Below are 23,397 nucleotides of genomic sequence, written 5' to 3'. Positions count from 1 at the left end.
AGGCCTGTGGCTCTCCCGCGCTGCAGCAGGGCGGCGGTCCGGCGCGTGGTCTGGCCGCAGGCGAGGAGGGTGGCTCTGGGAGGCCGGCGGAAGGCGCAGCGCGGCGGCCGGTGGTGCTGGGGACTTGATGGGGAGAGCAGCCCAGCCACGGGGGAGCGGCTCTGGGGCCCCGGATCTGAGGCCCGCGGCCCCGGGTTGGCGGTGACGCCTGGAGTCGAGCAGGCGTGACTGGGACGGGCTCTTGTGGCAGCCAGGCGCCACTGCCTGCCTTTATGGCCACACCACCCCTGAACGCACGGGATCTCGACTGATTTTGGAAGCTAAGCAGAGTCGGGCCTGGCTAGTACTTGGGATGGGAGACCCCCTGGGAATACTGGGTGCTGAAGGCTTTTGGCTCCCTGCTCCCTCCCTCTTTCCCCCTTTTGTCGCCGTGCTTCCCAACCGCCCCCTGACTCTACTCTCACTTCAACGCATGGGATGCTTTCCACCGGGGAAGGACATTGCCTTCGTCAGCCACCAGGAAAACCGTCCCTGTGCACTTAGATTTTCATTGCCACCGACTTCGTGTAAAATCCAGTCTCAGGGACACGAGAGAGACCCAGGTCTTGTGCCCTGTGAGCACGCTCGGCGTTATGGCTCCCGCCAGATGGACAGGCACACTCTACAAATCTCGGAGCCTACCGCATCAAGAAGACAGAAAGGACCAAACAAAGGAAGGACCCTACGAAACGCACCCCTAAAGTAACCAACCAATCCAAGAGTAAACACGTCTCAGGGCTCAGTACTCTCACTTGGACGGCCCTGCTCCCCTGTTCTGGCCCAGCCCAAGCACCCTCCACCCCATCCCGGCCTGCTCAAAGGGGCCGTCTACCAGAGCAGAGCCTCCCTCTCCAAGGCTTAATCGCACTCGCTCTCCAGGTCCCTCACCCTCTCTCTCTCTCCTTCCCCCTCCACCTCTCGCTCTTCTGTCACTTCTCTCCCCACCCTTTCTGTCTCTATCTCTCTTTCTCACCCTTTGTTTCTATCTCTCCATCCCTCTCTCCCTTGCTGTCCTTCAAGCTGTGTCTTTGTGTGTGTGTCCGTGCATGTCCGTGTCCGTGTGCGTGTGTGCCGGCCCGCGTGCGCGCGCCGTGTGTATCTGTGTGTTGGGGGGGTGGGTTTGCTCGTGGTGGTGGTGGGGTGTGTCTGGGTGTCCATCAGCCCCTCTTTCCCCGGATCAGGCTTCCAGGGCTGTAGTGCCAGCCTGGGACAAAGCAGGGCCTTCCTGCCCCGTTGGCCACGGGCCGGGTCTTCCTCGGGACAAGCGACAATGGTGTACGCGTTGTGAGAAAAAGGGCCCGCGGGGCTGGGCCGGCTGTTCGCCCCTGGGCAGCCCTGGCTTCTCTGGGTGTGTGGGGCAAGAGAGGGCCTTGCAGGAGGGGCGGCGAGGAATCCAAAATAATTTTTCCGCGGCAAGGCGGAGGACCAGAGGGGATCCCAGGACCGTGGGCCCTGGGCCCTGAAGCCTGGGGGCACACCCCGTCCTGAGCAGGCCCCAAGTGTTGGAAGCTCCGGAGCTGGACAGCCAGGGGAAGGCCTGGAGCGTCAGCTAAAGGGAGGCCTCCGGGAGAGTCCAGAGCCCTGGCAGGGGGTGGAGGCCTCTGGCGCCTCTGCGGTCCTGCGCGTGGCCTGGCCGCCGGTGACAGCGGGACGCTCTGGGAGGTCGGCGGAAAGCGCAGCGCAGCGACTGGTGGTGCTTGGGTGTACAGAGGGAGAGAGCAGCCCGGCCGCGGGCAAGCGGCTCCGGGGTGCCTGATCCCAGCCTCGCGGCCCGGGGTTGGTGGTGACGCCTGGAATCAGGCGGGCATAGCTGGACCGGCCTCTTGGACCAGCCAGGCGCTACTGCCATTGTCTACAGCCATACCACTCTGAACACGAGAGAAACCCAAGCCGCGGCCCGTGGGCACCCTCGGCGCCACTGCTCCTGCCACAGGGACTGGTGCACTTGAAAACTTTCAGGGCCCACAGCACCAAGAGGACAGGGAGGAGCCAGCAAAGGAATGACCCTACGAAATGCACCCCCAAAGCAACCAACCAATCCAAGTAAAACACGTCTCAGGGCTCCCCTGGTTTTCCCGTGTGGGCGGCCCTGCCCCCCTGTTCTAGCCCGGCCCAGGCACCATCTACCCTGCCCTGGCCAAAGGGGCCCCTGTCTACCAGAGCAAAGCCTCCCTCTCCAAGGCTCTGTTGCTCTCCCTCTCTAGCTCCCTCACCCTCTCCCTTTCTCTACTTCCCTCTCCACCTTGCCATCTCTCTCTCTCTCTTCTCTCGCAATTTCCCCGGTCTCTCTCTCTATCGCTGTTTCTCTCTCTCCTTCCGTTTCTGTCTTTCCATCCCTCTGTCCCTTGCTCTTCTTCAAGCTGTCTGTGTCTTTGTGTCTGTGTGTGCTTGTGTTCCCGCGCGTGCGCCCGTGTGTCTGTGTGTTTGGGAGTGGGTTTGCTAGTGATTGTGGTGGGGTGTGTCTGGTGTTCTTCCCTCCCTCCCCCGGTTTTTTCCTCCCTTTCTCCCTCCCTCCCTCTTTCTCTCCCTTCCAGGGTCCTTCAGTCCATCCATCCTTTCCTAGCTCCATCCTTCCGTCCCACTCTGTCTCCGTTCCTGTCCTAATCGCTGCCTGCCTTCCCTCTTGCCTGGAAAGGGCAGCACCCCGGTTTGCGCGAGGTCTAGGGTCTACATTTAGTTGCAAGGCGCTCCATGGTGCTGGCGGGGAGGCTGGCGGGACACGGGTTGGCAAGTGATGGTGAGCGAAGAGGCAGAGGAGTCGAGCCGCGGAAAGGAGAACTGGCCTGGCTTCTGCCCAGGCCCGGTGTTTCGCAGACTGCGGTCTCCTCCAACCCGACTGAAGAATGCGAGGGGAAAAGGGATGAGAGCTCCGCCTGGGCTGGTTAGAAAACCTAGGCTGCTGCCTGCAAACCCGCGTGTGAGCAGTAGACAGCCCACCTCCCCGTACCTGGGCGGGCCCTGGGATCCCCGGGATGCTCAGGAAAGAATGACAGCCCTCTTCTTTGTGGAGTCTCTCGCCGGACCTGGAACTCAGGGATCCTAGACAGGTCAGCTGGAAGGGAAGACACGTCTCTCCATACCGAGTCAGAGGTTCACCGCGAAAGAGAGGCCGCCGCCCTGCCCCCACCCCGCCCCACCCCGCTCCAACCTGCTCCTCCAGCAGAGCCCGGTGTTCTTCCTGTCTGAGGAGTGGTTCCAGCGGAGCTGGCTCTTCCACGTCCTTCAGCTCCCCCAGTGGCGCAGGATCTAGGAAAGGTTGTGACTTTTGCTGAAACTCCGGGGTCCACAGGAACTCATCTAACAGCCTGGAGGTGAGTGCAGACGAGCGCCCCGGCTCCTGGAGCGGTAGGGAGGGCGCCCGGATGGCTTGCATCTGTGCTTGACGCGGAGGCCCCCGGGGTCGCGAGCTTCGGAGTTGGAGGTGCCCCTTCTTCGGGTTCCCACGCCGCCCCGGCGACCTGGGGCCCCAGCCCCACCACGGACTGCCCTGGGACGTGGGTGGCGCAAGCACACCTTGGCCCTTTGGCCCGGCTTGAGCGGGCCCTGGCTGTCCCACCGCGCAAGGGCCTGGCAGGCCGTCGCGCTGCGGGTCCCCGTCCTCCCGGTATTTGCTCGGGTGCGGAGGCCACCGAGGCGTCTGAGGGTGGGAGAGCACCCCTTCCGGAGGAGCCAGGGTGGCATAGGCAAAATCCCCGCCTAACAGGGCAGGTTGGGAAATCCCTTCTGCCGGCGCGGCCTGGCTGGGCTGGAGCAGGGGCACGGCCCTTGCTCCCTGGCTCACGAAAGCCCCCTGTGGGAGAGCCCCGGGCGCGCAGGGCATGTGGGGTGCGGGGAGCCCCGTTCCCCACGCCCCGGTGTGGGCGAAGGCGACCGACCAGGGAGCAGGGTGACACCCGCCGGGGGCCGCGTTGCACAGGACGCCTGTGGGCGGCGGCGCCCTGCCACCCTGTCCCGGGTGCCTGGCCCTTCGGTTCTGAAACCAGATGTGAATCCTGGACTCCGGGAGGCCCGTCCCTCTAGCCAGTCCTTCCCTGGTGGCGATGCCTGAAAAGCGATCCTTCTCAAAGGCTCGGAGCAGCAGGGCGGTCTGGGCTGGGGTGACGGGGGTCCGCTTTCGCCTGCCTTCTTGCGGGCCGCGTCTCCCCGGCCAGGGCCGGGATTCCCGCCGGTGCTGCCTCAGCTGGCGTGACCTCTCATTCTGCAACCAGATCTGGACCCTGGGCGCCGGAACGACGATGGCCTGGGCCAACCGTTCTCTGGTGACGATGCCCGGGTACGGGTTCCGCTCAAAGCAGGCTCGCAGGGCCTCGCTTTGGCTCGGGGTCCAGACGAGTCTCCTCCGCCGTCTTCGTCCTCCGGCTTCCGTGGGGAGGGTGCCCTCCGAAGGTGTCCGGAGAGCCATCGCGGGGAGCCCCGGCCGGAATTTCACGAACGGACCCGGGCAGAGAGAGGCCGGAGGGCTCCCCTGCTCCCCAGCCGGCCTGCGCACTGCGTTCAGGTCCAGCCGGGATGCCCTTAGAAAGACCTCCCACCTCCACCCCGTTATGAACAGGCATGAGCTCGGGGCCCATGGTCCCGGGGTAGCCTGCCCCACGAAGCCGAAAACCACAGGGACCAGGGCCTTGTGGGGTGGGTGGGTGCAGGGCCGGATTGGAGGGGAAAGAGGGGCTTCGGGGGCTGGCTCTCTGAGATTCTCCAGTAATTCTATGGAAACTGGAAGCAGCTGTCTTGACTCACACAGTTTTCAGGCAGAAACCACCCTGAAGTGTGGAGTGCGGAACGGAACCTCCATGACAGTCTTGAGTTTTCCAGGCCCTCCCCGGGAAGGCGGCAATGCCTGTGGGTGTCGCCGTTGCCGTGATAGTCTCACACACGCAGGGGTGTGTATCTCGTTCATTTTCATGTAGAAAACGAGAGCGAAACTACAGAGAAAAGAAACGTCCGGTGCATCACGGCCTGACGACGGATTCCTGTTTCCTGCAACGAGGCGAGTCTCCACTGTGGCCTGTTTGGAAACTGGAAAGGGGAGCAAAGTCACGAGGCTGCTTTTCCACACTTCGCTGGGGGTTTCTATGTCACCACAGAGCTCGGGAAACAGTCAACATGGTCACGCTTTCGGGGGCCAGAGACACGTGAGTAACAGGACCCCTTGCAGAGGACAAAGGAACGTGGAACCTGCAATCATGGTTCACTCAGCCTGAGTGTGACTCCTGTGTGGATGGGAGTATCTGCCTCGCGCTCTGTTGCAGGCTCAGCGTGGGGCTATGTCATCTGTGAACCATGTGGATGAAAAACGGACAATCACCCGAGTCTCCGCTCATTGCTCTCTGGGCAATTCGCTCATTCCTTGGGAGGCGGAATTCGTCTGAATTGCTCCGGGATGAAGTGACCCAGGCTGGCGATCCGGAGGGCCGGTGAACCCACCGCCGGCCGACGCAGCTGTCGGCGGAGCACTCAGCCTGCACCGGGCACCCAACATTTTCCCGGAGTGCGAGGTCCTGCTGGTCCTGGAGGCGGAAGACCGCCTTTCTCTCTGCCTTCCTCTCTCTGTCTGTTCCCCACTTTCTCCTTTCCAATGTCCTTCTGTCCATCTGTCCTTTTCTCGCTCCATTCCTCCCTTTCTCTCTGTCTCTTTTCCTCTCCCCATCTCTATTTTTCAACATTGTATGACCCCATTGTGTGTATCTGTGTGTTAACATTTTTTAGCAATAAAATTCATTTTCATTAAGATATGTGCATTGTTATTTAGACACGTTATTTATGTATGTGCATTTGTTTAATAGGCATAATTTATTTCGGAGTTATTCTATAGCATAGTGCAAGCATAACTCATAAGCAGTGTCAACCCAAAAATTGTGTGACTCACATTACTGATTCTTTTCTATTGCGGTGGTCGAGAATAAAATCTCTATATCTCCAATTTATGTCTATGTATTACCATTGAATTGGCCCCATTTCCTGTAATGATAGAACACTATTCCCGTACTGTGACAAGAGCTGTGGGCTGTGGGGACGTCAGGGATAGGATGACACAGAAGTGAAGATAAGACATTCTCTTTTTCACATCTTTATTAAATACAAATTCCATATGAAAGAAATTTAAAATTCCAAACAACATTAATGTTTATTTCATTACATAAAATGAAAATTATAAAGCAACCAAAAAGTAATTAATACACTTAGATAACGAAAGATTGTATGATCTCAGTACAAAATACAAATAGAATATACCTCAAATATAACAAAATACACTGTATTGTAGTATGTGATGAAATCTCCATATCCTGCAATATAGTACAATCAATTGAAATGTATAAAATACAATAAAATATAAATTTAGGATTTTAAAATGAAATAAAACATAAGGCAGTTCAATAAATAAGTACAATCATTTACCATTTAATATATCTTGACTTAAATTTTATGTAGAAATATTAAAAGTAAAGAGCTTGCATAGTAATTTTACTATAATTATATCAAACTGTAAAAATGTATAGATATTTTTTCACAGGGAGTGCTATTAATGGTTTGTGGATATTAGTACTCCATGGGTTCAGGCTGGAAGAGTGAGAGCCTACAACATTTTCCGGATTAAAAGAGAAGCAATTTCTTGGTAAGGGGGCTCATGCCGGCCGGGCATAGTGGCTCACGCTTGTAATCCCAGCACTTTGGGAGGCCGAGGCGGGCGGATCACGAGGTCAGGAGATCGAGACCACGGTGAAACCCCGTCTCTACTAAAAATAGAAAAAATTGGCAGGGAGTGGTGGCGGGCGACTCTAGTCCCAGCTACTCGGAGAGGCTGAGGCAGGAGAATGGCGTGAACCCGGGAGGCGGAGCTTGCAGTGAGCCGAGATTGCGCCACTGCACTCCAGCCTGGGCTACAGAGCGAGACTCCGTCTCAAAAAAAAAAAAGGGGGGGCTCATGCCTGTAATCCCAGCACGTTGGGAGGTGGAGGCTGGAGGATCACCTGAGTTCGAGGCCAACTTGGCCAAAGTGACAAAACTCTGTCTTTACTAACAATACAAGAAAAAATAATTAGCCAGGCATGGCAGTACATTCCTGTAGTCCCAGTTACTTGGGAGGCTGAGGCATGAGAATTGTTTGAACCCAGGAAGCAGAGGATGCAGTGAGTTAAGATTTTGCCACTGCACTGCAGCCTGGGTAACATAGCAAGACTGTCTCAAAAAAAAAAAAAAAAAGGAGCATATAATTTTATATTTACGTTTCTACAGTCTAAAATATGCAAATTCACGATTACATTCTAATATTTTTCTGATTATATAGAAATGCACGACTGTCAGACATCCAAAAGGCATCAAATGACTAACATGAAATATAAAATTTGTCTATAGCCTTAGCGGTCTGCAAAATGCAGGGCTCACCATTCTGAGTATACCGCTCAAGTTTCTTTCCTATGACTTCTTCAGGTTCTGTCATTTATTAACACAGTGTGTCTGAAATTGTCACTGCTGGTCATCTGGAAGAATCTGAGAAGAAGCAGGTCCTTGTTGTCATTCCCAGAGCTGCATCTCTGCTGAATAGGGTCAGGGTGCTCCCAGCTTAGCCTCATCTGATCCACTGACAGGCTCAGTTATCTCCTGCCCACGGAAGGGCTGGGCTTCTTTCTCCAGGGCTGAATCCCCAGGACCAGGCAGTGTGGCTGGGACAAGCCAGCCCTCTGCGGGGAATACATAAGCTGCCTGGGTGGCCATGGAATACAAGGTCTGCAACTGGGCACACAGAGGCCCCCGGAGCTGAGTGAGCAGTGTCAGCTGCTCACAGGTCAGTGGAGAATGGATCTGCTGTGCCCACACCTGGGCTAGGTCTTGTTAAACAGCCTCTGACATAGCTCGCACCAAGGTCACCAAGCTTTTTCGAAGTGACGATGTTTGGACTCCTAGGGCCCGAGACTGTGCCGCTTGCTGTGCCCAGTGCGAGCCCTGGAACGTCCCCTACGGTGGACATCACAGGTCTCCTGGATTTCACTGTTGTGCACAGCAGTGGAGGATCTTGATTTTTTTTCAACATCAAGCTTCACTCCTCTTCTGGCCAGTTCCCTGCGAATAAAGCATGTGAGAGACTCACCAGAGCAGTCCCGGCAGACCCTCATTTCCAGAACCCCCTGTGCACCCAGGTGAACCCCACTTGTCTCTGCCATTCTTTCCTGACCATCTCAGCACTGGAATGAAGTGAGGCTGAACCTCTTGGGAGTCCCCAGATATTCTCAGAGTGCCAAGATCTCAAAAACTTACTCGTCAATAGGTAACTCCCTTTCTGCTCAAGCCTCGTATAAAAGTTTCCTGATTATTTGCCTTTTGGGGCAAACCAAAAACAAAAAAACCACCACCACCAACAACAAAAAAAACACCAAGATTCTACCTGCTCTGTCTTGGCAGCTGTTTTTGGAACTGATTTTTCTTTTCCTGCAGTTTTCCCGATGTGAGCTGGACTCTGGTTCTGTGAATACAATGAGAGTTTGAGAAAGTGCCTCTAACTGAACACCCTGAAATTCCTAGTCCATCCTGGACACAGAGGAGCTGAGGTTGCCACCAAACCCCAGCTCTCTTCTGTTCTCCAGTGTCCAGGATCTGTACGGCCCTGGCTGCCAGGGAGCTCCCAGTGTCCTTGCCAGGGGAGCCTGTGTTGCTGCCCTGTCCCTTCTCACCTTGAAAGAGTCAAATCTTACCTGATCCAGCAGTGCTGTTCCCCGCCTTGAGCTTGGTTTCCTCAGAATTCTCCTCCTTGTTTGGATTGGGCTCTGATCCTGCTGCAAAAGAAAGTTTAGATGACTCACCTCTCCCTAGGCAGAGTCCCATAGTGTATCTCTGATGCATTTTTGCGAATCAGTCTTTCATGTGAAGCTCTTCTGCCAGTGTCACGAGTGAACACATTTCTCAAAGTCCCCTGAGGGCACTAAGCCATTTCCCATCCCCAAATCTCAAAATAAAACCCTGCTAAAGACACATGGCTCAGTATCCCTGATTTCAACCCTCTTTCCAGCCTCCATAGGAGCAGCCCAAGGCCTTACCTTGCCTTTGTATGTGCTTCTCACTGAATGGGAGAAGGCGGTCTTGCCTTTTCCTTTGAATGGTTTCTTCTCATCTGAGCCCTTTTCTGTAAAGGAGATCTGTTGGAAAGCGGGCTGGTCAGTGGAGCATCGGATGGAGGAGCAGTGGAGATCGGAGTCTTCATTTCCCTTTCCCATGTTGAAGCTCAAGTGAAAGGTGCACTCTCTCACACGTCCAAAGGCAGAGTGTGGGTTATTCTGATAGACCTGCCTTTTATACGTCCCTCGGCTGGGCGTGGCTTACTCTTATTGGCTGAATAGTTTTCTCATTCCTGCCGCTTCTTAGAGACTCAATCAGAAGTTTCTTGCTGTAGTTCTACTGGGGACCTAGACACAGTTAAGGGAGACATTTTCAGGATCCTGTCATAGTGTCAAGAAAACAAAGAACCAGTAGCACAGGGATCGGAAAATCAGGGAATCATTTCTTCTGATTTCTGTCCCGCTTCCTACCTGGAAGTATTTATGATCCTGTTCACCTTTCAAGATGCACAATTAAACATGCCTATATTGACATACGTTATATATTTTGCACAGAAAGAGAATTTATAATACATGGTGTTAACATTGTATGCATAGATATTATAATTTCTTAAATGCTTGGAAACAACAAATGTCAAATTATGGTTGATTGTATTAGATCCACACATATATGATGAAATAAAAATGCAGAGAAAAAATAAATACCAAATGAAATGACCCTTCCTACCTTAAAAGTGGGGAAGATAATTAGATCAAATGCAATAAAATTGAATTGAGTAGGTTGAGCCAGTGCTAACCTAATCAGCTCCTGATTCCTGAGGTAGCAAAAAGCCTAGGTGGAAAGAGTTTCCCCCTTTCTCACCCTTCCTCAGTCATCCTGGGAGGGCCATTGTGTTCTGTGGAATTTATTCAGCCTCCCTAGCAAAAATGGACTTGGTCTCAAACAGGTAACCCAACGGATCGCAAGAAAAGCAGCCTCGATTCTGAACATCAGCTCCTGTCTTCACACCGCAGACACCACCTGAATCCCGTCAAAGCCCACGTTGTTTCTCAACATCCACCATATTCCAGGGCAGCCTCTCAAAATTGCCTCAGTGAGACGGGACAAGGTGTGGTGGAGCTCCAGGTTCAGAACAGCTGCCTCGTCCCTTCCTACTGCGGCAGAGTCTGTCTCTGCCGGTCAGAGCCCTCCAACTAGCCTCGTCTATGTCCAAGCAAGTGTCCCCTAAAAGGACCTTCTGGTCTCCCCCTCTGCTGAGGAAAGCATGCAGGAATGAGACCTTCTATGTTAGGGAGTACTCAGCCTCCAGTCCCACATGATTTGATTGACTGATGAACTGATTCCTTGAGGAGGAGAAAGACACGGGGAAGAGACTGTGTTGGGTGAGGCTGTGTTTTCCCAGCTGTGCTGCCTGTGCAAATAGTGGAACCAAAAAAAAATTAGTGGTAGACAGACACTGCCTAGTGAAATTGTCTGAATGTAAATGGAACTTATCATAATATAATATCGTTATATATTATAATATTATGATATCATAAAATTTATTTGACATCTAAATAAATTTTGATATATTATGATATAATATATAAAATTTGATCAGGTAATTTTATAAGAAAATTGAGTTAAATTTTGTAACAACATTAACGTATAAACTCAATAGAAAGCTAGGAAAATTGTCTGCTCTTGTGTAAATGACTCCTTTTTGGATAACTCTGTAAAAGGTGTGAAGAGGGGTCTGCTACTTACTTGATAAATAAGTACTTGATAAGACATCAACTTCCATATCTTTGCTGTTTTTAACCAGTGCCCTCTCAAGATATGAGAATATTTTACTCTAAGAAAGTATTTTCATAGATATCATAATAGGAATTTTGTTCATTTTGGTTAATAAATTATTATAAAATTTAGTGATTATTAATAATTTATGCCATTGTTAAAATACACTCTTACAGACAACATATTACATATGTGTTTTGATTTGCCCTTTAATCTCAGGTAAATTTTTTAAATTTTCATTTATTAAATTCTATTTATTTTATATAAAAGAGTCTTTGTAACTGCCATATGATATACTTTCTTAGAAAGAGAAACTCTCAGTCAAAACCCAGGCCTGGCTGGGCACGGTGGCTCATGCCTGTAATCCCAGCAATTTGGGAGGCCAAGGCGGGTGGATCACCTTAGGTCAGGAGTTCAAGGCTAGCCTAGCCAACATAAGGAAACCCCATTTGTACTAAAAATACAAAAAAAAAATTAACTGAATGTGGTGGCTCACGCCTGTAATCCCAGCTACTTGGGAGGCAGGAGGATTGCTTGAACCCCCGGGAGGCAGAGGTTTTGGTGAGCCAAGATCATGCCACTGCACTCCAGCTGGGTGACAGAGCAAAATTCCATCTCAAAAAAAGAAAAAAATCAGGCTTATTTTTATCAAAATCTAGATTTTAAATAACATTTTTAGGTGTCCCCTTTCAATAAAAATCCAAACCAAAACAAACAAAAAATTTCTAGGTAATTCCCATGAATACTAATAACTGTTAAATTGGGTACTTTTATTTTTAAGAGAGGGATTGTTTATATGGATGTGTTGATGTGCCAAACATGTACAGTTAAAATTGTACCTTTTTTTTGACAGACCCTCACTCTGTCCCTCTGGATGGAGTGCAGTGGTGCAATCACAGCTCACTGCAGCCTTGACCTCCCAGACTCCAGTGATCCTCCCAAGTCAGCCTCCCAAATAGCTGTGACTACAAGTGTGCACCACTATGCCCAACTAACTTTTGAAAAATTGTTGTAGAGATGAGGTCTCACTGTCTTGCCCTAGTGAGATCTTGTTTTGTTGCCTAGGCTGGTCTCAAACTCCTGAGCTCTGGCTTCCAAAGTGATGAGGTTACGAATGTGAGCCACTGTGCCCAGCCAAGATTAGACCTTTCAATGAGGGCACATCTTACCTCAAAAAGAAAAAAAGAAACTTATTAAAAGATAAATTCTGAGTTAAAAATGGGTTCACATTAATGATTTTTAATTTGGTACTTCTATTGTTAAAAGAGGGATTGTTTATATGGGTGTGTTTATGTGTAAAAATCTAGCTAAGGTTGAACCTTTATTTATTTTTCTTTGAGACAGAGTTTCACTCTGTCACCCAGGCTGATGTGCAGTGGCACAATCACAACTCACTGTAGCCTCAAACTCGTAGAATCAAGGGATCCTGCTATGTCAACATCCCAAGTAGCTGGAACTACAGGCATGCACCACCGCGCTTGATTAATTAAAAAAAAATTTAATAAAGATATGGCCTCACTATGCTGCCCAGGCTGCTCTCAAACTCCTGACCTGAAATGATCCTCCTGTCTTGTCATTCCAAAGTGATGGGATTACACGGGCTTAAGCCACTGTGCTCAGCCAAGATTTTACCTTCAATGAGCACACATTTTATATCAGAAAAAAAATAATAAAGTCTGTGTGAGAAATGAGTTGAAGTATAGATAATACAAAATTGGCATGTTATTAGTCGTTGTTGAGCCTGGGTAACAGGCCTATTGTACTGTTTCTTTTATTTTGTGTGTTTTAAATTTTCTGTAATAAAACATGTATAATAATAAAAAGTTGATCTACAATGTTAGCTCTTAAGATCTTAGTGACTTTGGGGGAGCAAAAAGAGAGAAAGTGTTTGCCAGGGCATCAGTGAACCTGGTTCTATTTCTAGGTTACACACGTGTGTTCACTTTGTAATAATTCATTGAACTTTACATGATTTCTTTGTATACGTCTTTCTGCATGAATGTTATACATATATAAAAATTTAAATATTACCTATTTGCACAAAATTTTAACTTCATATCTCAAAATAATAGCACTGTTTCATATTGTTTTAAAGTGGGACATGTTTGCTCAGGGCATTATCAGATGGATATTAATATTCCAAGGTATTTACTTATGTCCTAACACTTTGGTGACTTTCTAGGTCTTCCCATGTTTACATCAATTTAGTAAGTAAGATAGTTTTAATTTTCTAGGGTATAGGCCAAGCACAGTGGCTCATGCCTACAGTCTCAGCTCTTTGGGAGGCCAAGGCAGGAGGATCATTTGTGTCCAGTATTTTGAGTTTTTTTAGGATACAATTATTATTCAGCAAAGTCCTCTCCCCACAGTGAGGTTCAGCAATGCAAGGGCACCTAGTGCATACTATTCATTTGGTATGAGTAGAACTGGATTGAATCAGGAATAAAATGTGTAGCAGAGGTCAGTTCAGCAAAGAAAAGTAGGTAATGCAGGTAAGATCAGAAGATCATAACCCAGCAGCAAATCTTTCCATTTATTTCAGGAATACATTTGCCACTATTTCACTGGAAGAGGCTGATTTAAAGCAGCAGTTTGGGGGCTTGGTTGTACCCCATACTCACCCAGAGAGCTTTAAACAGCACTGTGGCTCAGGTCCCACTGCAGGGATTCGGAATTCATTTATCTTTTGCCTTTTGAGTTTAGGTGATTTTAAAAGCCTCCCTGGCGATTCCCGCGTGCACCCAGGGGGAACAACCCCTGGTTCGGGGTGAGAAATGTGTTTGCTGCCCATGCATTCCATGTGTGCAGCAGTGATTTGCCCCGTGGCCACTCCTGAGTTTGGGGTCTTAGAAAATAGACTTGTCCTGTTAAAAATCAAAAAACAACTTCAAGACACACTCAGTTGTTTTGCCAAAATGCAACAGGAGAAAATATCTTCTCAACAGATGTATCTGGATGGCACTTGCTTTCAGAGTAAAAGCTGGTTTCAAGCACAACATAGCACTTTTTTCCCAAAGGCTTTTAAGGCCTTTTACTATCATATCCTTATGAATCACAGGAATAAAAAAATCACAGTTATATATCTGTCAAATATTGTATTAGGAAAAAAATTAAGGGCATGTCTTCCATGCTCAGGTACCCTGATTAAAATCAGTTAAGACCCATCTGCCCTGTGTGGTGGCTCACACCTATAATTCCAGCACTTTGAAAGGCAGGGGCTGGAGGATCACTTGACCTCAGGAGTCCAAGACCAGCGTGCTCAACATAGAAAAACCCCATCTCTGCCAAAAATACAAATATTATCTGATTGTGGTAGTGTGCACGTGTGGTCCCAGCTACTTGGGAGGCTGAGGTGGGAGAATCGCTGGAGCACAGAATGTCAAAGCTGCAGTGAGCCACTGCACCCCAGCCAGAATGACAGGGAAAGAGGCCCTGTCTCAGAAATAAAAATAAAGAGACCCATTCTTTCAGACACCCTTATTCTTCTACATAAATCACGGGGCTTTTGACTGAAATGTTTTAAGATGAACTGAAGATTCTCCCATGATCAGGAGCAGTAGATGGGGGTTGCTCCCTTCCTGTTCTTTGAGTTGAAGCAAGGCAGAGGTCTGGAGACTCAAACTGGTAAATACTCAAACTGGTAAATATATCAATTGCTTTCTTTTCATATGATGTATTAAGCTATTCTTACATTGCTATTAGAAAACCTGAGACTGGGTAATTTATAAGAAAAGAGTTTGATTGGCTCATGGTTCTTCAGGCTGTACAGGAAGCACAGCACCAGCATCTGCTTCTGGGAAGGCCTGGGGAAGCTTACAATCACAGTGAAAGAGAAGCAGGCATCTCACATGGTAGAAGCAGAAACAAGAAAGATGCGGGAGGGATGGGCCACACTTCTAAACAACCAGATCTCGCGAGTACTCACTATCACAAGGATGGCACAGAGTCATGAGGGACTCACCTGGTGATTCAACCACCTCCTCTGCAGGCCCCACCTGCCACATTGGGGATTAAAATTCAATATGAGATTTGGAGGGGACATCTAAACTACATCACGTGACCATCAGAAAATCAGATGAAGAATTCATGGTTTCTACTCTCCAGAAACTTTTCATCTAGAGCAAATGGATTAATGGCTGAAATCAGCATCCTGTGGTCGGAAGGGAAATGGATTAATGGTTGAATCCAGCATCCTGTAGTCAGAAGGGAAACGGATTAATGGCTGAATTCAACATCCTGTGGTCCGAAGGGAAATGGATTAATGGCTGAATCCAGCATCCTGTAGTCAGAAGGGAAATGGATTAATGGCTGAATCCAGCATCCTGTAGTCAGAAGGGAAACAGATTAATGGCGGAATTCAGCATCCTGTGGTCGGAAGGGAAACGGATTAATGGCTGAATTCAGCATCCTGTGGTCAGAAGGGAAACGGATTAATGGCTGAATTCAGCATCCTGTGGTTGGAAGGGAAATGGATTAATGGCTGAGTTCAGCATCCTGTGGTCGGAAGGGAAACGGATTAATGGTTGAATTCAGCATCCTGTGGTCGGAAGGGAAATGCATTAATGGCTGAGTTCAACATCCTGTGGTCGGAAGGGAGAAGGGAGCCGCACAGGGGGCCTTGGCTGCATTTGCTCCACTTCCCTTATGCTGTTCCTTGAGTTCCGATGTCACCACCTGAAGGGCTATTCATGGACAAAAGAATTATTGTTATTGTTGTGATTATGTCTATGTCTTTTATCTTGGTAAAAATAAGTTTTTAGCTTCTCATATAATTGTCCTAAAAAACCCTAAGAATTTTGCTTAAGTTTCTTGTTATTGTGTGTTGTAAAAATTGACAGGGAAGTGGCTAAAACAGATTAAAATTACACAAACTCTAAGAGTCAAGTCTCTGTCGGGCAGGCTTAGGAAAGGCAGAACTGGAAATACTCCACCAGCATGAACATCAGAAACATGGGGTCCACTTTCTGTTCCAGCCCTGCCCAGATCCACCCTCTTCTAAGGCCTCATCCAGATCTGGCCTCACCCTGGAATCTTCTCTCACAGAACTGATTAAAGGAGACCAGAGATTCAGGCGGGGGCTCCTGCTGCCTCTCCTGAGCTGGTGCCCACAATTTCCTAAAATGGAAAAGCAGATAAATGGAAAAAAATAACTCTATATTTGGGGGCTATAATTTCTTTTTCATTGAAGCCAGTGCTTCTAGGGACACCCACCTAGCAACTTGTTTTCCATTCCTGCATTTTCAGTAGCTGCTCCACGAGGCACAAGAAGGTAAATACAAATATAAAACATCTCTCTGAGCAGTTCACCCTTTTTTCTCTATCCCTCTCATCTGTCGATATAGCTTTTATTCTGCACATTTTATTTTCCAGGTAAATAATTTTTAAAATGGAAGAAAAAATAGAAATGCTAGGCCCTTCATTTAAATCCTGAAAATTACAGAAAACTTAGCACCCAACTCCCAGGGTGCTATGAGGATTAACTCACATCATGTAATGTTTCCTGAACAGTGCTCTATAACAGACTTCTGAACACATAGTATGTGCTCAATAAGCATTGTATTAACTCATGTGTACATGTTTTCCAAATACAGACTTACTCCAACATTGATGCCTTCTCCAGGCTTTCTAAACTGTCAAGAGCCAGCAGAAAATGACATGTTTGAAAATGGTGATTGGTGGCTTCCACTTTGGGCCAAATGTATTTGTGTTGTGGTAAGAGTGTTGGGTGTCAGGAGCTCTGTGCTGTGCCTACTTTCTCTAGCTGAGTGCTACTATATTGGATGTAGTGGAAGAAACATCAGCATTAAGAGGAGACTTTTTAAAGAAGCCAATTCATGGACCCCTTCCAAACCTGCAGAATCACATTACTAAGAGAGAGCCTGGAATTGGAAATAATTCATATGCACATTGAAACTTGAGAGGCAGCTGGGCACGGTGACTCACGCCTGTAATCCCAACACTTTGGGAGGCCAAAGTGGGCAGATCACATGAGGTAAGGAGTTCAAAACCAGCCTGGGCAACATAGCCAAACCATGTCTCTACTAAAACATACAAAAGTTAGCCAGGTGTGGTGGCTGGTGCCGGTAATCCTAGCTACTCAGGTGGCTGAGACTGCAGAATCACTCGAACCTGGGAGGTGGAGGTTGCTGTGGGCCAAGATGGCACCACTGCACTCCTGCCTGGACAATGAGTGAAAATTCTGTCAAAAGAAAAGGAAGGAAGAAAGAAAGAAACGAAGAAAGAAAGAAAGAAAGAAAGAAAGAAAGAAAGAAAGAAGAAAGGAAAGAGAAAGAAAGAAAGAAAGAAAGAAAGAAAGAAAGAAGAAAGAAAGAAGAAAGAAAAAGAAAGAAAGAAAGAAAGGAAGACTTGAGAGGCAATGCTTAGCTAAGTGGCTCTCGGCCCATGCTTCCAGCCATAATCACATGGCCAGCTTAAAGAAATACCATCACCTGTGCCCTCCCCAGAGACTCTGTCTATTGGTCTTGGTGGGAGCATCTATGTGGTTGTAATTAGAAAGTCAAATTGTCCCTCTTTGATGATTATATAATATCATATATACAAAAATTCTAAAGACCACCAAAAAAACTCTTAGATTTGATAAATAAATTTAATAATGTTTCACGATGCAAAAATCAATGTACAAAAATTGTTAGCATTTTTATACACTAGTGATGATCAAGCTGAGAAGTGAATTAAAAAGTCACTTCCTTTTACAATAGCTACAAAAAAGGTAAAATGCTTAGAAATAGAATTAGTCAAAGAGATGAAAGATCCCTACAAGGAAAACTACGAAACACTGATGAAAGAAATTGTACATGACACAAATGAGAAAAACATCCCATGCTCATGGATTGGAAGAATTATGATCATTAAAATGACTCTACTGCCCAAAGCAATCTACATATTAAATGCAATTCCTACCAAAATGCCAATGTTATTTTTTATAAAATTAGAAAAAAAACACTAAAATTCACATGCAACCACAAAAAGAGCCTGAATAACCAATGCAAATCTAAGCGAAGAGAATAAAGCTGGAGATATTACATTATCTGACTTAAAATTATGCTAGAAGGCTGTAGTAATCAAAACAGCATGGTACTGATATAAATTGACACATAGATCAGTGGTACAGAATAGTGAACCTAGAAATAAAGCCACATACCTACAAACAACTGATCTTTTACAAAGTCAACAAAAACATACACTGGAGAAATGACATCCTATTCAACAAATTGTGCTGGAAAAATTATATTGCCGTATGCAGAAGTATGGAATGGCACCTGTATGTCCCACCATATACAAAAATCAACTCAATATGGATTAAAAGACTAAAATGTAAGACCTGAAACTATAAAAATCCTAGCAGAAACTCTAGGATAAACTCTTCTAGAGATTGACTTGGACAAAGAATTTATGACTAAGATCTCAAAAGCAGATGTAACAATAACAAAAATAGACAAAAGGAACTCAATTAAACTAAAAAGCTCCTGAAAATGAGCTTTTTAATTAACACAGTGAACAGAAAACCAATGGAATGAGATAAATGTTTACAAGTTTTGCATGTGACAAAGATCTAATGTCCAGAATATACAAGGAACTCAAACAGCTCAACAAAAATAAAACACGTAACCTTATTAAAAAGCAAGCAAAGAACATGAACATTAAAAAAAAAAAAAAGACAGTGATTGTCAATGGTCAACAAGCATGTAAAAAATGCTCAATGATGTCAATGGTCAGAGAAATGCCAATTAAAAACCACAATGAGATACCAACTTACACCATGCAGAATGGCTATTACTAAAAAGCAGAAAAATGAGCTATCGGCAAGGATACAGAGAACAGAGAACACTTATACATTGGTTGTGGGAAAGTAACTTTCTACAACCTCTATGGAAAACAGTATGGAGATTTCAAAATAGACTAAAAATAGAACTTTCATTTGATTCAGCACCCCCAATATTTGGTATCTACCCAAAGGAAAATAATTTGTTACATAAAGAAAATACCCATGCTCACATGTTTATCACAGCACTATTCACAATGGCCAATATATGAAATCAATTTAAATTTATCAATCAATAATCGAATAAAGAAAATGTGCTATACAAGTATACCATGGAATGCTACTCAGCCATGAAGAAGAATAAAGTCATGTCTTTTGCAACAACATGAATAAAACCAGAGGCCATTATTGTAAGTCAAAAAACTCAGAAACAGAAAATCAAATTCTGTATTTTCTCACTTGTAAGTGGGAACTCAATTATGCACACACTTTGATATAGAGACTGGAAAAATAGATACTGGAGACTCAGAAAGACGGGAGGTTGGAGAGGGTTTAGGAATGAGAAAATAGCTAATTGGGACAATAAACAACATTCAGATGATTGTCACACCAAAAGCCCATACTTCATCACTATGCAACATGCTTCTTTAAGGGAGCTGCATTTGTACTCTCTAATGTATTAATAAAGAGATAAAAAAAAAAGGCCTGGCGCGCTGGCTTAAGCCTATAATCCCAGCACTTTGGGAGGCTGAGGCGGGAGGATCACGTGGTCAGGAGTTCAAGACCAGCCTGGCCAATATAGTGAAACCCCGTCTCTACTAAAAATACAAAAATTAGCTGGGCATGGTGGAGCACGCCTGTAGTCCCAGCTACTCAGGAGGCTGAGGCAAGAGAATCACTTGAACCCGGGAAGTGGAGGTTGTGGTGAGCCGAGATTGTGTCACTGCACTCCAGCCTGGGGAACAGAGGGAGACTCCATGTCAAAAAAAAAAAGAGAGAGAGAGAAAAAAAGAGGACAAAGTGAATAGACCTCATAATTTTCATAAATAATTAGATTAGGCAAAAAAGTTTTAATAAAAATAAATAAAAAATAATATTGTATTTTAAGAATGGTATAGAAAGATAATTTGATGAATTAGAGTAGTTAGTACTTAGCACATACAGTATGTTAGGCAAGATTCTAAGCCACTTAGATCTTTATGGACAGAATATGTAACAGAGTAAAATAAATAATACAAAGATTCATTGGCAATGACAAATTGATATATTTTCAATCATATTAGATGATATTGAAACCATTAACAAATTTACTGTTTTGTTTCATAATAAAAAAGAATGTTAAATAACTTCATTAAAAAGTTTGACTAGTTAGGCATATAGATAAATGGGCAGCATTTTGACCAGTACACAGAGGATACACATTTTCAAAGACCAGACAAAATTATTTATTTATTTTTTGGGGAGAGAATAGTTTTATTATCTGGGGATACAGTGGGGTCCTCTCCCTGGGAGGTGGGTCTTCCACTGGTTACCCCCGCCAGGGCTCCAAGGGGCGCCATGCGATTCAGTGCTGGGCTCCGCTGGGGGCCGCGCCTTGGAGAAGGCGAACTGTGCGGGGGGGCAGCAGCTGTGGGGTCCTCACAGCCCGCTCCGCCCGGCTGCACCGGGTCTCCTGGTGCTCCTCAAGCTCCCGCCGAGTCTGTGTCTCTGGAGGGCGGCGAACCATCCTGGCCAGAACCTTATCCTCACAGCCCAGTTTGACGCAGGTCAGCCATTTCTGCTTCCTCCCTTTGGGCTGGACTTTGCACTTGGGTTTCTTCCAGTCCTTCCTCCGGCCGCTTCTCTGCCGGAACTTAAATTCCAGCCTCACAAATGTTCCAGCTGGGAAGGGCGTGTCCAGGGCGCTGTCCACACTGGTCTCCCGGAAGGCCCGTTGCACGGGCTGGTGCTTGCAGATTCCTCCAGGGCCACCTGCAGGCCCCGGCGCTGGCCCCGTGAGCTCGGCCCCTCCCGCGTCCCCCGCGCCCACCCACAGGGCCAGCGAGATCCGCAGCCCTCTCAGGCTTCCCCTGTCACCCCGGCCCTGCGAAGCGGGTGTGCGCCCCTTAGTTCTCCGAGCCCGCCGGGAGCCACCTCCTCCCCTGCCCTGCCGCTGGGGGGGCCTGCCTGCAGAATGCTGGGCAGAGGCGAAGGAACCGGGAAATGTCCCCTTCTCCACACTGACCTTGGGATCTGCTGGGTCCTCTCCACCCCCTCCCACCCAGCCCGCGCTCTTCCCTGGGGCCCGCAGTTTCAGCAAAGTTCCCTGCCGCGCCAGGAAGCCGTCCTGTTGCGCACCCTCACCCCTCCTCCTTTTCTGGCCAATTCTCTCTCCCCACTGGGTCTCCGACACGACCCTCTCACCTCCCGGCTGTCCCTGGAGCCCCTCTCTGCTTCCCCAGCTCAGCCCCCTCTCTGACGGCTTCTCCCTCCCACCCCCAAGCGAATCTCTGGGCTCCCACGGGGTGCCTCCAATCCCTGGGGCCTAGGTCAACCAGACAAAATTACTTTAAATGGGAAGATTTGAATTCCATTGAATTCATGAAAGCAGGAATCCATCTGGTCATATTTTAAATAATTTTGAAATGATAATAGCAACTATCAATTTAAAGTTTAACCAGAATTCAGAATACCCACCATTTTACCAGAAAAAAAAAACCTGTTAAAACTAACCAAGTCAGTAAATTTTAAGGATACAATATTAACATATGAACATCAGTTGCATTTTTTTACAGTAACAACAAAATATCTGAAACAGGAATAAAGATAGTTCCATTTACAATATTATCAAATAGAATGAAATACTTAGGAATGAGTTAACAAAGAATATGGAAGATCTGCATAGTGAAAACTACCAAATGTTGAGGAAAGAAAATGAAGAATACAAAATGGGAAATATATTATGTGTTCATGGATTCTAAAAATTAATATTGTTAAAATATCCATACTACACAAAGTGATCTACAGAGTTAAATTTCTATCAAAATTTTAATGCCATTTTATTAAAAATGTAGAACAACAATTTTAAAATTAGTATGGAACCACAAAAGACGTCAAATAGCCAAACACTGAGAAGAACAAAAAGGCTGAAAGCCTCATGCTTCCTGATTTCAAACTATATTACAAAGCTGTAGTCATCAATATAGTATAGTACCTACATAAAAACCAATAGAACAGAATAGAGGACCCAGAAATAAACTCACAAATGTACAGTCAACCGATCCCACAGAATGGAGAAAGGATAAACACATCAAGGAGTGGTGTAGGAAAAACTAGCTATGCACAGGAAAAAGTGAACCTTTCTCTCATATCATCACAAAATGAATTTGAAATGAAATAAAGACTTAAACATAAGAACTGAAATCATGGATCCTCTAAAAAAAAACTGGGGAAAAACCTCCTCGACACTGGTCATGGCAATGATGTTTTGGATATGACACCAAGAACACAGTCAACAAATGCAAAAATGAACAAGTGGAACTATGTCAAAGTAAAAATTTTCTGCACAATAAAGGAAACAACAAAATAAAAAGGCATTATAGGGAATGGGAGAAAATATTTGTAAACCATATGTAGGATAATATGTTACTATCCAAAATATACGTCATACTAATCAATACAAAAAACAACCCACAGCAGAATTAAAAGCAATTTCTTGATTAATAATTGGGCAAAATATATAAATAGCAATTTTTCCACAGATGTACAAATGGCCAGCAGGTATATAAAAATAAAATATAAAAGCTACACGAATTTTAAAAAATGAAGCAGTTTAAATATTCTACAATTTGCACTTACTTTCTTAAATTATAGAATTCCCTAGGATGTAATATTGCACAATGAATAAAATGATGTTTGAGAAAACTGTTAAAAAATAAATAAATAAATAAGTACACAACGTCACTAATTATCAAAGTAATTAAAATCAAAATCACAATGAGGTGTCACCTTGTCGTGGTGTTTGGATGCCTATTATCAAAAAGTCAAAAGATAAAAGTGTTAGGGTGTAGAAAGAGAGAATACTTGTACACTGTTGATGAGGATGTCAATTGGTGCAGCTATTACAAAAAACGATATGGATGTTCCTTAAAATTTTTAAACTAGAACTACCACTAATCCCAATTCGGAGTATATAGCCAAAGGACATAAAATCAGGATCATCAAGGGTGTCTGCACTCCTCTGATACAGATAAATAAACTGAGAGATACATAGCTTCAGCTTTAATAAAAATGAAACTCTTTCATCTACGACAATATTGATAAATGTTGCAGACATTATGCTAAGTGAAATAAGCCGAATACAGAAGGACAACTACTGCATGATCTCGTTTTATGTAACATCTAAAAAAGTAAATAAAAATAAAAAATAAAAAGCCATGGAAACAGTAGAACGGTGGTTCCCATGGGCTAGGAAGAGGGGAAAGTGGGGAGATACCCATGGAAGGGGCGCACCTTCAGTTATAAGGTGAGTAACTGCTGGGGACCTAATGTACAGAATAGTGACTACAGTTAACAATACTGTGTACTTGAAATTTGCTACAAGAGTAGATCTCAGGTGCTCTCACCACACACACAGAAACGTATTAACTATGTGAGGGGATAGATATGCTAACTAGCTGAACTGAGATAATTTAAAGACTACTGACATCTCAAAACACTATTATACACCCTAAAAATATACACTTTTCAATTTGTCAAGCATAGCTCAACGA

General features: G+C 46.1%; 1 protein-coding gene and 1 pseudogene across 1 annotated transcript; both read right to left on the bottom strand.

The window, feature by feature from the left end:
- Positions 1 to 1,891: 1,891 nt before the first annotated feature.
- On the bottom strand, positions 1,892 to 4,498 carry LOC100603297 (double homeobox protein 4C-like). Its single transcript, XM_030808573.1, is given in 4 exon segments — positions 1,892 to 1,991; positions 2,964 to 3,425; positions 3,427 to 3,505; positions 3,508 to 4,498. Coding segments are annotated over 4 exon segments (1,575 nt in total). The 5' UTR covers positions 4,442 to 4,498.
- A 3,086-nt stretch (positions 4,499 to 7,584) lies between these two features.
- On the bottom strand, positions 7,585 to 9,245 carry LOC100580713 (annotated as a pseudogene).
- Positions 9,246 to 23,397: the final 14,152 nt, after the last annotated feature.

Source organism: Nomascus leucogenys, unplaced genomic scaffold (assembly GCF_006542625.1).
Source record: "Nomascus leucogenys isolate Asia unplaced genomic scaffold, Asia_NLE_v1 000833F_81537_qpd_obj, whole genome shotgun sequence".
Lineage (NCBI taxonomy): Eukaryota > Metazoa > Chordata > Mammalia > Primates > Hylobatidae > Nomascus > Nomascus leucogenys.
This window is presented reverse-complemented; position numbering and strand designations above follow the sequence as displayed.